This window comes from Carassius carassius, chromosome 15 (genome assembly GCF_963082965.1).
Source record: "Carassius carassius chromosome 15, fCarCar2.1, whole genome shotgun sequence".
Taxonomy (NCBI): domain Eukaryota; kingdom Metazoa; phylum Chordata; class Actinopteri; order Cypriniformes; family Cyprinidae; genus Carassius; species Carassius carassius.
The window spans coordinates 15,470,810-15,485,346 of record NC_081769.1 but is presented as its reverse complement, the minus strand read 5'-3'; the positions used below and the strand labels follow the sequence as shown (position 1 = coordinate 15,485,346).

Sequence of the window (14,537 nt, the reverse complement as noted above, 5' to 3'; positions counted from 1 at the left end):
TTCATGCTTAAATGACAAATTTATTTTTATTATTTTGAGAGAATTTATTTTACATTAACAATAAAAAAAAATAAAAAGAAAAAAAAAATAGACAAACATTTCCAAGTCTCAAACTCCTGGACAAACTTAAATGGAAGATCTGGGAAACTGCTTTATGACGGTCATTTCATCCTGTAGTCTTCTGGCCTGTGAACATACAATAGACAGAAAAGTGAAGTCAATATTCAAGCACATTATTGTGCCTTTTTAAGATTGAAATGGTTGCTAATGACCAATGAAACAGAATTTAAACCTTCCAGACTCATTTGAACAAACTGTAGTAAACAAATACATGATCACAGTTAACTGAGGGTTGGCAATTTTGTAAAGCTGATAGTTGCACAGGTCCACCCCTAACTTTGAATCTGGAAGCAAAAAATAAATAAAATGAAATAAAATAAAAACTACTGAATGATCTGTTTCCACCGGTATTACATTTTTAATTAAAAAGTTTTCTGGCTTAAATTACTATGCCCTTAATGTATGCATAAAAGATCAAGATACTGTGCTTATTTCATGTAACAGCAATTTAAGAATGTCGGCATAGAGACAATGCATAATTTAACGTGACATCCCATAGTACTTCATCTCATTTATATGACAATTAGTTAAAACTTCAGTGTTATAGATAGAAACTGTAAAAAATTACATTGCTGTTGAAAAGTTTGGGGTCAGTTTTTCTTTTAGAAATTAATATATTTATTTACCAAGGACATGTTAAATTGAAGTTTTAAGCAGTACAACTGTTTTGAACACTGGAAATAATAAGAAATGTTTTTCTTCAGCACCAAATCAACATATTAGAATGATTTCTGAAGGATCATGTGACACTGAAGAATGGAGTAATGACTTTACATTAATGTGATTAATTACATTTTAAAATGTATTAACATAACGTAAGAAAACTGTTATTTTAATTTTGGTCATGACAACTCTTGGAAATAACCTATGCCATGCATACACTCACACACACACACACCCACACCCACACACACACCCACACAACCCCCCTATAGCATACACAAATCCATTGGGTCTACAGCAGATCTATACAGGTGGAGGCTGGGGAAGGTGGAGGATTGCTGAAACATGCTGCAACTGCTACAGCAAGTAGTGGCCAAATATTTGAATGGTGAGCAGCAAGCTCACTGGCTACTAATTCGGAAAAAAAAAAAAAAAAACAGTCAGCTGCGCCATGTGATAATGTCATTATATTAGATTAAATTAGACCTATCAGACTGCACCATCTAGAGTTTCATGCCAGAGCTTTGGATTCACAATATTTCACAAGATCTCAAATTTCACTATATTTGTGATCAAATAAATGCAGCTTAGGTGAGTAAAAGAAACTTCCAAAAACATTGAAAAAATCTTACTGACCCCAAACTGCTGAAAAGTAGTGCATCCATGATGTCACATGTAGATATGCCATCTGCTACTGAGGAAATTTCATCTCAAGGTTTAAAATTCAATACCCTGTCACCGTCCAGCCAGAGACAGACCCAAATTTGGACAGAGGGGTCAGGGGCCCAGGGGCCCACAGAGTAATGACACTGACCCACATTAAGGGTCTCACTCAGAGACACATCCATCACCATGACAACAGTGTCACCTTGTCACCATCGTAAGCACTGCCTCAGGATGATGGCATCTGATCACTGCTGATATTACCATGTCCAACACTGAAGGGCATTTCGCAGTTTGAATCATAATGGAGAAAAAAAAAGGAATATGTCTGTGAATTTAGGCTATATATAACTTAAGATATTTTATAAATAGGTTCCGTCTGGTACTTTCACACTCTTAACTACTAGCCTGTCAGCCTTCAGTTTTAACATGATGTTAAAAGTTTGTGTTAACACGATTATTTGCCACTTCCATGTCCTACATTCACATACACAAGTGATTATTAGACATTTTTACTGATAACTGTATTTAAAAATTAAACACTACATTAAAAATTCATTGCAAACTTAAAAAAATTAGCTAAGATGAGTAAATAAAAGCGCCTTTTCAAGACACCATCAGTTCAGAGTTACATGAATCACATGAAATCCAACAAATGTAATTAAAATGTAACCTACAAAAACAAGGCAAGACTGATCTAACATCTCAGAATCGTTGAACATTTCCATCATTTAGAGACAGACCTGAGAAAACTGCTTTTCTGGGTTTTTAAATAATACATGGTAAACACTGTCTGAGAAACATAAAGATCTGAGAAATCTCAGACTCACGTTTGTGCTGTCGAGGCACTGGCATACATACAAAATGGCATATTTGTGCTGTACTGTGGTATAACAACTGGCAATTCAGCAAATCCGGAGATTGGGATTCAAACAAGGACCTGATTGAGTTAATAAATACATTCTAAATGTCAGCTACTGGTATTTCAGATGACTGCAGGCATTCTTTGTCTGAATGTGCTGTATCTACAGATGCCAGATACTAACCAATCAGGTTTTTTTTTACGATTATGGTAGAAGACGTGTTACACACACACACACACACATACATACATACATACATACATACATACATACATACATACAAGTTCACATCCTTGAACAGATCAGCTGAGATGTTCAATAATCAATTAGAAACTAAGTTTCATGCTGAACTTATTGTATTATTTAACATTGAAAGTCCTTGTAATTAATGTTAACTAGCCATTACCATGCCACCTACTAATTCAGCGGATAAATCATCTCCAAGAGTGCAACAATAATGGAAGCTTTCATTATTTTCAGACGGCATCTCACTGTTGACTGAACTCTAAAAAAGCCAATTGCATGCTGGGAGCCAAGTTTCTCATTAGAGCAACTCTATTACAAGAGAATGAAACCAAGCGGATTTACATTTCCAGAAGGAAATACTGGTACTTACAAGGCTGCAAAAGTATCGAGCCAATGTTTCAGGTAATATCAGGTTATACTTTAATTCTGCGTGTATGAAGAGCCACTGTTACACACACTAAATCAACACTGCTTTTTAAATTATGCCATGTCTTATAGAGTAGAAGGTTCAACTTTTAAAATGCCTCAAGGCCAACATATACTTGGTTTTTTATATTTAAAAAAAAATTTATATAGCTGTTTTTCTTGGTGTAAATGGGCATTTACAAGCACTTAAAATAATAACCGCAGCATGACGCTTAAATCAAACGGCTGAGTCATCGTCAGCTGTGCATTTAATTCTGAAATGTAAATGACATGATACAATTTTTAAAGATTTGCATATTGCTGTATTATCATAAAAGATAGTGTATGCAGAGAGAGAGAGAGAGAGAGACGCTTGAGGGGTGAAATAAGGTTAAACTCTCAGACCTCTTGGCACAGAAGGGAAGAGCTGTAGTTCAGCCACATTAAATAAAGCAATGCCTCTCAAAATCTCTGAGCCTAGGGACACATCAAACTACCAGGCAGTTAATGCCTTAATGCTGCAGCAAGTCAAATTTACAATCTTTTTAATTTCATATTTACTACAGCTGTGGTCAGACTGTTGAGGAAAAAATGGTTTTGACTCGCCAGCTTACCAACCAATCAAATGTTACCAAACAAACATCACGTTGCTTTACTCCAATTTAATTACAGGAGATCTACCCGTCTCATTATCACATTGTCGTCTCCTTCCCGCCGATATGTTTTAATTACACGCTCCATGTGGCGCCTCAGGAGGAATCGGCTTGTGTGAAATAATACAATGGGGACAACAAACAAAACCAGCCATAGAGGTAGAAAGGTAAAATAGGTAGAAATAGACACAGTTGGTTGCCTCAGTGTTTGTTTGAGAGGAATATGAACTGTGGGCATCACACGGCGAACCAAAACTAACAGCCACACATACTTTTGATCTAGAACCTGGACTGTATCAACTAGAAAACACAATGTGGGATAAATAATATGAAACAACACTTGACCCTATCTGAGGCACAACTTAGAACTTAACTTCAAGTTAGAGAAAACCAGTCTGTCACATGACACTATGCATTATCATGAGAGGTTTACAGGACTTTTATAGTGTAAAAACAATGTGTCATATAGACTCCAACACTGACTATAAAGCCTTGGCTTTGGTAAATGTATAACCTGAGGATTTGTGAATGACTTACACAATCATGCAAGTAATTGCATTAATTTGCATATACGTAATAAGGGTTGGGAACATCACAACCAAATTTACTATGAGAGTGAAATTGAATTTATAGCACAACGGTGATTATCAATGACAAAATCAGATAAAGCTACTAGTGTAGTCTGATTTTTGAATAACTGATTCTTGAGTAGGGTTAATTCAGTGAATCAAAAGCACCCAAATCATCTACTGTATTTAGAATCCTGAACAACTGTCAATCATTTTAAATGATTCAAAAGCATCAAAGGTCAGCTGATTCTTATGAGCTGGTTCTTTTTAGTGAATGAACACAACTCATCTAGTTGTGAGAATGTGTAATATGTATGTGTATTATATAAATAAATATACTACTTTATATTACTAATGTCTAGTATACACTCACTGGCCACTTTATTAGTTACACCTCGCTAGTACCGGGTTGGACCCACTTTTGCCTTTAGAACTGCCTTAATTCTTCATGGCATTGATTCAACAAGGTGTTGGAAACATTCCTCAGAGATTTTGGTCCATATTGAAAGCATGATAGCATCACGCAGTAGCTGCAGATTTGTTGGCTGCACATCCATGAGGTGAACCTCCTGTTCCACCACATCCCAAAGCTGCTGGATTGAGATCTGGTGACTCTGGAGGCCATTTGAGTAAAGTGAACTCATTGTCATGTTCAAGAAACCAGTCTGAGATGATTTGAGTTTTGTGACATGGTGCATTATCAGAATATGGGCACACTGTAGTCATAAAGAGATGGACATGGTCAGCAACAGGCTGTGGTGTTCAAACAATGCTCAATTGATGAATTAATGTTCTTTATGCCAAATTCTGACCCTACCATCTGAATGTCGCAGCAGAAATTGAGACTCATCAGACCAGACAATGTTTTTACTATCTTCTATTGTCCAATTTTGGGGAGTCTGTGCAAATTGTAGCCTCTGTTTCCTGTTCTTAGATGACAGGAGTGGCACCCGGTGTGGTCTTCTGATGCTGTATGACCACCTGCTTCAGGGTTCAAGGTGTTGTGCGTTCAGAGATGGTATTATGCATACCTTGGTTGTAACAAGTGGTTATTTGAGTTACTGTTGCCTTTCTAATATCTCTAACCAGTCTGCCCATTCTCCTCCTGACATCAACAAGGCATTTTTGTCCTCACAACTGCCACTCACTGGATATTCTCTCTTTTTTGGGCCATTCTCTGTAAATCCTAGAGATGGTTGTGCATGAAAATCCCAGTAGATCAGCAGTTTTAGAAATACTCAGACCAGCCCGTTTGGCACCAACAACCATTCCACGTTCAAAGTCACTTAAATGCCCTTTCTTTTTTCCCCATTCTGATGCTCAGTTTAAACTTCAAGTCGTCTTCACCAAATCTAGATGCCTAAATGCACTGAGTTGCTGCCATGTGATTGGCTGATTAGCAATTTATGTAACCAAGCAACTGAACTGGTGTACCTAAAGTGGCTGGTGAGTGTATATAGGCCTATTGCATTATGCCAAATTTATGGCATAAGACTCTGAAAAGACTCTGAATAGCTGTTAAATATGTGTAAACACCATTTTAACAAACTGATTAAGCTTATTATTAAAACAGTCAATGGATTTCTTTATTTTTCTTCAAATATTTATTCCTGAAAAGTACTAGAGTTAATGACTGTATGTCTGTATCTAACAAGAAGGGAATATATAGTTGAACATTCTGCCATCACTTATCCTTTGCCAGAAGAAAATAACAAGCCACTTTGAAGAGTAATAGCACTCTGCCTTTCCTTAGTGAGTAAAACTACGTATCAATTTTCTGTGTACATTTTTTGGCACAACAAACTGCCTTTAAAAGTGCTGGAACACTGCTTACCTTTAAATCCAACTGAGGAAGCGTCTCACTTGCCTTTCAATCTTCAGTGATTTAACACTAAAGTAATATCAAATCTACAGAATATGAGAGCGGCTTAATCTCCTTGAGCTGAAGCGAGACAGCTGAAAGCCCTGGGCCGCACCACACCTTCTGACTCGTGAATCTTTTTATACCTCCCGCAGTAGTACTGCAGCTCCCAAATCTCAATATCTTCTACAGCACCTATAAAAGGCATTTAATTTCATACCTTGAGATTCATCTGACTGCACTTGTATGATATCGATTATAATGAATTCATCAGTCACCTGTGCCATGCACAGAAAGGTTCATTTAAAGGTCACAGGAAGAGCAATGCCCTTATCAATAATATGTTATAATTTGGAAAACAAATGCAAACCCTGCATTAAAAATGTTGGGATGCTGAGAATTTTTTTTTTCTTTTTGGAAAAAAAGTGCTTCTATGCCACAACTTTTGTCTATTCAGTCCAGAAGTAATATAGGTCAGGAGGAGATTATTTGTGCCAATGAAATACTCAGGATGGGAAATTTTTTTGACTGTAGTAGCGGGACAAGCTCCACAAATGTAAAGGGTTTATGAGGCGTTTAACAGCAGTGGTAACAATCTCAAGTGATATGAAATGTCTTGGATGATCTCATGTGTGCCACTAAACAAGGCAGAAAAATCATCTCAGGAGGCAAGTATGTCATACACAGCACTTGACCTCTAAAACAAGTCTTTTTGACATGAGCACGTGTAACACAGAGGGTACTTAATCTAGATATTTTTAAGACTTTGTTTTGACAGACAGGTATATTATATATATATATATATGCTACAAATACATTCGAAAATGCTTCTCCCCTTCATTCACCTTAAGTGAATGTAGCCTTGGCCAGGAGGGGTTGATGTCATCAGGCGGTACCCATCGTTTATTGGGTGTTTCGACCCTTATCTGCAACACCCTCCAGATGGTGGGTCGGCAGTGGTGGCCAAGTCACCACTTCAGACCACAGTACCACATCTGGCCTCAGGGTTGTCTGGACAAACTGGGGGAATTGCAGCCTTCCTCTCAGATCGACCTTCATTTCCCATGACTGGGCCTTTTGTAGCAGACTGGTTCTTATTGTTGCTGTGGTTGGTGGCTTTTCCCCCTCTCTTACAAACTGGATTGAAGTTGTTTTCCGAAGAGGCTGGCGTTTCTTTTTCCTCTCCTGCTCTAAGGTGTGGGCGAGTGTCGTGAGCACCCTATCGTGGCGCCACCTGTACCTTCCCTGGGTGAGTGCTTTTTTACACCCGGCCAGGATGTGTGCCATGGTGCCCCTCTCCCCACAAAGCTTGCACAATGGGTCCTCTCTCATGCCCCACTTGTGCAAGTTTGTTGGGGTTGGGAGTGTGTCATACACGGACCTCAGCAGGAAGGAGATTCGGAACGGTTCCAGTCTCCATAGGTCCGCCCAGGTAATCTTCCTCTTGGGAAGATCCCATCTGGTCCAGGCCCCTTGAGAAGCTAGGTCCACTGCCCTTGATCTTCGTCCTTCCTCTTCCAGGTCCCTTACCTCCTCTTGAATCATGGCTCTTCTTTCACTGGTTCCTGCCTTCCTCCACTGTTGAAAATGTGAGGTTCCAAGACCCTGTCTTCCAGAGCATGGTGCTCCAATGACATCACGTAGCTTCAGCATGCTCTCAGCTTGTACAACAGACGAATCAGCTGCCCACTTGCGACCTGATCTTGTGATGACGCCTGCATGTCTGACTTGTTCATCCTGCGAGTCTCTATATGTCATTACGACTCTGCACTTTGCGACTTTTAATTCCTCAACTACAGATGACAGAGGAAGTTGGAGCTGCCCTGATCTTATGTAGAAGCCTACTGAAGTGAAGTTTGGAGGGATTCCCAACCACTTTCGGAGGTACTTATTGATCTTCCTCTCCACTCCTTCAACGCATGTCATCGGGACCTCATACACAGTCAGCAACCACATGATTCTTGGCAACAGTCCGTGTTGATAGAGCCAAGCTTTAAACTTCCCAGGGAGCCCTGATTTTTCGATCCTCCTCAGCAATTCCTCCATCTGCTTTTCCGTACTGGCTATGTTATTTCTGTCAGTAAGTGAGTCATTGAACCACTTTCCGAGGCACTTGATTGGATTCTCCTCTATTGATGGAATCACTTCCCCTTGCACATGCATCTTGAACCTGTTGGTCAACTTCCCGTTTCTGATCACCAAACTCCTGGATTTCTTTGGCTTAAACTTCATTCTGGCCCACGTTGCCATGTGGCCCAGAACAGTTAGCACCCACCTCGCCTCCACATGGGTTGTGGTTGTCACGGTAAGGTCGTCCATGTAACCTCTTATTGGGGGTTGTGGGATTCCTGACTCCATTTTAGGACCCCGTGCTTCCTTCTCCGCAGCTGTTATTAGGAGGTTCATTCCCATGATGAAGAGGATAGGGGAGATTGTACAGCCCGTTACGATACCTCTTTCCAGGCTTTGCCACTGAGTTGTAAAATTGGCCGCCTTGAATCGTAGCTGGATTCCACCAAAGTAGCTGGTGATCATTCTTTTGATGTGCTGCGGGATGTGGTAATGGTCTAATGCTGTATGGATGAGGGCGTGCGGGATTGATCCATAGCCATTGGCCAAATCCAACCAGACAACAGCCAGGTTGCCCTTGCTGGCTTTAGCCTCACAGATCATCTGACTGAGAACTCCGGTGTGTTCTAGGCATCCAGAAAAGCCTGGAATTCCACCTTTCTGGATGGCAGTGTTGATGTATCCATTCTCTGTCATGTACGAGGTCATCCTCTTGGCCAATACAGAAAAGAAGATCTTGCCTTCTACACTTAGCAGTGAGATTGTTCTGAATTGGTCAATGGTTGATGAGTTCTCTTCCTTTGGCACAAAACAGCCCTCTGCATTCTTCCAGCCTGATGGAATGGTACCTTTTCTCCAGATCCTCCGGAACAGCTTCCACAGCCTCCGGAGAAGCATTGGACATTTCTTATATACCTTGTAGGGTATACAGCTTGGGCCGGGGGTAGACCCTGTTCTGGCCTTCTTCACCACCTCTTGGACTTCCCTCCAGGATGGTTCACTGACGTTGAGCTCTTTTTCTGGGATCTTTATACTGCTGATGCTTGGGTTGGCGTCCAGGGCCTGGTTTCTGGAGGTGTCATTGTGGGTCTTCCTCAAGAACGCCTCCACATCTCCTTTGGGGCTGGTCAGCCTTCCAGATTTTGCTTCACCCAACAGTGTTCTGGTGAATCTGAAAGGTTCTTTGGTGAACTGAGATCTTTTGTTCTCCCTATCCTTCCTCTTCTTCCGAGTGCTTTCTGCTTTTCGGAGTCTGCAGAGGCGCTCCTGGAGTTGACTCGTCAGGTCCTTGATGCCTTCCCTTTCATCAGCAAGGGCTCTTTTGAACTACTTGGTGAGAGTCTTGATTTCTCCCCTTAGTCGATGAATTTCCCTCTCTCTTCTGTTTGGCTGATGTGCAGACTTGATGTTGATTTTCTTCTCCTGAATTCCAAAACGCTCCCTTGCCAGGTTATAGGTTATTGTTGTGAGAGTATTGACTTTCTGCTCAGCCGTCCCTGCTAGTGTGGCTTCTAGCACTTTGTCAAGGTCTTGGTCTAGTTGGTACCACTCTTTGTTATCGCTCATCTTGGGCCAATTGATCTGTTTCCTCGCAGGGTGGGGGTGGCTCCCTGGGGTGGCATCAGGTGGGTCCCTCCTGAGGTCTTGAGGTGACACAGGTGCTAAGAGATCTCCAGTACTGTGGGGTGCTTCCTGCCTGGAGCTCTCCTGCGTCTCACCAGGTGCTACCGCTGTGCGCTGCTCCTGTGATCCCTCTTTTCCACAGTTGGTTCGGCTTTGGTGTATCTTAAGCCCTCTTTTGTTCTTGCAGGTCTTTCCGCAATGACACTTTACTTCCAATGCCCTCCCGGTTAAAGTTGTTTGGGTGAGCCGTCTCTGTGTCCGTATTTCATTCCTGGCCGTTACCGTTGTGTCTGTCCTGACGAGTCTCTCATCCTCCCCCCCTCTCGGGTGACTCTGGGGGTATTGCTCTGTATTACTTTCTGTAGCTTGAGTTGGTGCCCTCTTGCGAGTGCTGTGGATGAGGTTGCTAACCTCACACACCCACGCCAGTCTTTCCTGGAGGTCAGCTGTCTTTCCAGCGTCACCGAACTTCCTCGGTTGCCACCTAGACTTTCCTGGAAGTCACTGGTTGCCCAGTTTTTCTAAGCTACAAATACATTCGAAAATGCTTCTCCCCTTCATTCACCTTAAGTGAATGTAGCCTTGGCCAGGAGGGGTTGATGTCATCAGGCGGTACCTATCGTTCATTGGGTGTTTCGACCCTTATCCGCAACACCCTCCAGATGGTGGGTCGGCAGTGGTGGCCAAGTCACTGCCCATCTTCCCCTCCTGGCTTCCAGCTCAACACCTCCCTCTTGCTCCATAACCAGCAAGAGGCTCTTTCTGCTGCCTCCCCCATCCTGCGAGCTGCTGCCTTTCTCTCCTTCCCTGTTATTCCAATGGCTGTTAGCATTCTCCACACTGACTGAGCAGGGAATCCTCTACAGCCAACCTCGACCGGGAACAGCCAAGCCTGCCATCCTTTCCCCCTGCAGTCGTGCAGCAGGTCTTGGTATTTGGCGTTCTTTCTTTCAAAGGCCTGTTCACACCCCTCTTCCCATGGGACTGTAAGTTCTATGAGGATGATCTTTTTTCCCTCTTCAGACCACAGTACCACATCTGGCCTCAGGGTTGTCTGGACAAACTGGGGGAATTGCAGCCTTCCTCTCAGATCGACCTTCATTTCCCATGACTGGGCCTTTTGTAGCAGACTGGTTCTTGTTGTTGCTGTGGTTGGTGGCTTTTCCCCCTCTCTTACAAACTGGAATGAAGTTGTTTTCCGAAGAGGCTGGCGTTTCTTTTTCCTCTCCTGCTCTAAGGTGTGGGCGAGTGTCGTGAGCACCCTATCGTGGCGCCACCTGTACCTTCCCTGGGTGAGTGCTTTTTTACACCCGGCCAGGATGTGTGCCATGGTGCCCCTCTCCCCACAAAGCTTGCACAATGGGTCCTCTCTCATGCCCCACTTTTGCAAGTTTGTTGGGGTTGGGAGTGCAGTGTATATATATATATATACACACTGAACTTTTGTTTAATATATGCTCTATATAACTGTGTATGTGAAGAATAAAAATATTGAATCTTGAATGAAAGATCCCCAAAATAATACTGGTGTCAATAAAGAGGTACTTGAACCCTGTTTATTGGGATGTGGTGGTCCAAAACACACAAAAAAGCTGGAAAACACCACTCTAAAAAAAAAAAACTGCCAGTCCACTTTATTATCAGAAAAGTAGCTAGAAAAAATGTGTGCGCAAAGTTTCCCACTGTGACCTCACAGGCAGCGTGTGATTGGCTGGCCTCTGAGCCGGTGATTTGGGCTCTCATAAATCTGATTTGATGTCTGCAGAGTGGGGACCAGCAAAGCAGCCATCCAGAAAAGTGCAGCTTCAAAGATGGATATTAAACATCAGTTCTTTAGGAGCACACTGCCAGCCCCCCTTTCCCTCACAGACCGTCCGCACAGGACAACAGCTCGGCTATGCTCAAAATCTGATCAAAGGGGCTGAGAAAGACCTCAAAAAGAGAAAAAAACAGGGAGAAACAAACTCACGGGGTCCAGAGCATGGGGAAAGCGTCACGCTCCTCCTGTGTGTACTCGCTGAGCTTGCGAGGAATCTCTCTGGGGTGAGGAAGCTCTTCTGTCAGGTTCTTCAGAATGTCCTCAGGAAGAACCTGACATGGAACACAATGATTTGTATTATTGTATTATTGCACACAAACTGCTGTGTCAAAACGTTACTGCAGAACTGTGATCAGAGACTGGATCCTGTCTAAACTTCCACCCGGGTTCTGTAACTCACAGAACAATCTGATTTCCAGAAATAACAATAAAACCAAAAACTAATTTTGTCATTTAATTTTTTTTTTTAACAAAATTTGTCTAATTTTGTATTTATCAAATGGATTCAGGTGGATGAATTATGACGTGATTGTGCAGTAGGGTATTACCATTATGTAATTTGACTATTTCTGCAGCTGATGTATTGTATTATATAGCTTCTTAATCGGATACATCCCATCCTCTGCTGAAACATTCATCAAACACACGGACACATTTCTCCTTTCCAAACATGTCAAGCTTTGGACAGCGCATCAATGAGCATAAATCAGAGCGTCAACGGAGAGCTTACGTCATCTGGGAAGAGGTGAAGCCGTTGCATCATGGTCCTTCTGGTGAGGTTTTTGGGAAGCATCCCGTACACAGCCAGTTTAATGATCTGTGGAGTAAAAAAAAACAGGCCAGAGATTTGGCCACAAATTTAGTCAATGTCCCTCTAAAGGAAACTTGGCGATTTCTGCTCGTTCTCAAAATAAATAATTAACACCTAAATAAAATACAGTAATTATACATGTTATTATAGCAATGCGCACACACACACACACACACACACACACACACTTATATACATATATATATACACACATATACATATATACACGCATATACATATATACACACATATATATATATATATATATATATATATATATATATATATATATATATATAGTACGGATATATATGTAGCAATAGACAACAATACATTGTATGGGTATCATTAGGATATTAAGTAAAGATCATGTTCCATGAAGATATTTAGAAGATTTCCTAAATATACCAAAACATAATTTTGATTAGTGATACTTTAAAGACAAAAGTACTTAAAAGACAACTTTAAAGGTGATTTTCTCAATATGTTATTTTCAAATAGTTGTTTCTCAGCCAAATATTGTCCTATCCTAACTTTCAATATGCTTTTTACTGATCAAAAACACAGTAAAAAGTAATACTATAAAATACAATAAACGATTAACTTTTTGTTTTACAGTTATTGAAATTAATTTATTTTAATTTTTGTAACTGTTTTATCATTATTATTTACAGTGGAATAAAAAGGGTGGATAATGTGTCTGTTGTGTATTTCTACACAACCAAAAAGTAAAAGCCAATCATGCCCCCATCAAATTTAAAATTCAAATATATACTAAGCGAACTAGTAACAATTTAAATTATAAATATCAGTCCCTTTGCTTACACCACAACACCTGAATTCACAAGTGTCGAATTTTTGACCCGTCATCCAACCATCCACAAATCACCAACCCAACCCCATCATTCTTTCATCTGAACATTAATCAGGGATTGTTTCTCTCTCCTCTGACTGGTAGATGTTTGATGGATGAAAGCGGTCTGAGGGAGTGATTGCTCTCCAGCACTCTGTCACCTCGCTCTGATCATTATCCACAATTATCCCGGATACATTCCCCCCTCGACTGGAATAACTCAGTCCAAGTCAAGCATTCATCTTGTTAATGACAGAGAATGAGCAGAACACTGGAGGGGATGGAGGACGGCACAGGATGAATCTGAGCTGGCTTTTTCTGAGCTACTATACTTCTTCAGTTGCATCCCACAAAAGAAAACGCATTCAGGGTCAGCAGCTTGCGTGCCTTGACTATGGATGGGCTCTGACTGTCACTGTGGAACGTAACGGTCAAGGTTACTTTAAGGAGATGAACAACAGTAGACTAAGGATATGCACTCTGCATCGCACTATAAATGAAGTGGAACAAAGAAAGAAACACTTGAATTTATCATTCTAAACTCCGGGTAAACTGAGTAATGGTTTGTCTTGCTCATATCACACAAAAACTCATGCAGGGTTAGATTAGAACAACTTGATAATTGAGTAAATGATAACAGAATTTTCATTTTGGGGTGAACTATCCCTTTAAGAAATGTATTGGGTACAAATAAGTGTAGATGTTTTATCCCCACAGTGGTGAAAAAAAACTTCTATTCATTTCAGGCTTTTCTTCTTAAATAAACTAATATACTGAAGTATGACACTATCACAAGACAGAACTTTTATCGACTGCATGTGTCAGAAACGTGCGATAACCACAGTTCTGACTTGGAATATCATCTCACACACACACAAAAAAAAATGATTCTTCCTCTAATATATTCCATATCTATAGCACTTCCGCTTCATCGAGTGCCATCCTAATCCAACACAAGAATATAACGAGAAGACTTAAAGCTGTTTCTGTTATCTGAGCTGCCTGGTATTTGTAATTCTCCAAAAACCCGAGGGTGTGATTCACAGCACAGGCTGTAAGAGACGGAGAGGGGGTTTTTCAATCCGGGCGCATCCGCGACAGGTGACACTTGTAGGGGTGTATATTGGAAGCAGACATGCTTGGAAAGACTGCTGTTTTAATAATGTCGAGGTGTTTGAGCCTTGAAAGAGCACTTTAAAATCTTTCTGACGCTGAGAGAGAAAACAGTTTCTTAGTTCGGTGAAGGACAGATTGGAAAAGCCCTGAATGAATGATGGAGAACTGGGCAATATGGGGTCTGCGCTGCATTTATTATTCA

At 41.1% G+C, this 14,537-nt stretch overlaps 1 protein-coding gene across 2 annotated transcripts in view; it reads right to left on the bottom strand.

Annotated features, from left to right (window-relative positions):
* Positions 1-14,537, bottom strand: part of mrpl13 (mitochondrial ribosomal protein L13) — an 18,094-nt gene continuing 3,557 nt past the window's right edge. Inside the window, exons 5-7 of one of the 2 annotated variants that reach the window (XM_059567542.1) lie at positions 12,286-12,372; positions 11,706-11,827; positions 1-186 (exon numbers count right to left, since the gene is read on the bottom strand). In XM_059567542.1, coding sequence (XP_059423525.1) covers positions 162-186; positions 11,706-11,827; positions 12,286-12,372 — 234 coding nt within the window. In that variant the 3' untranslated portion in view covers positions 1-161. Of the gene's footprint in view, positions 187-11,701; positions 11,828-12,285; positions 12,373-14,537 lie in introns of those variants that run through there. The other variant, XM_059567543.1, reaches the window with a different exon arrangement.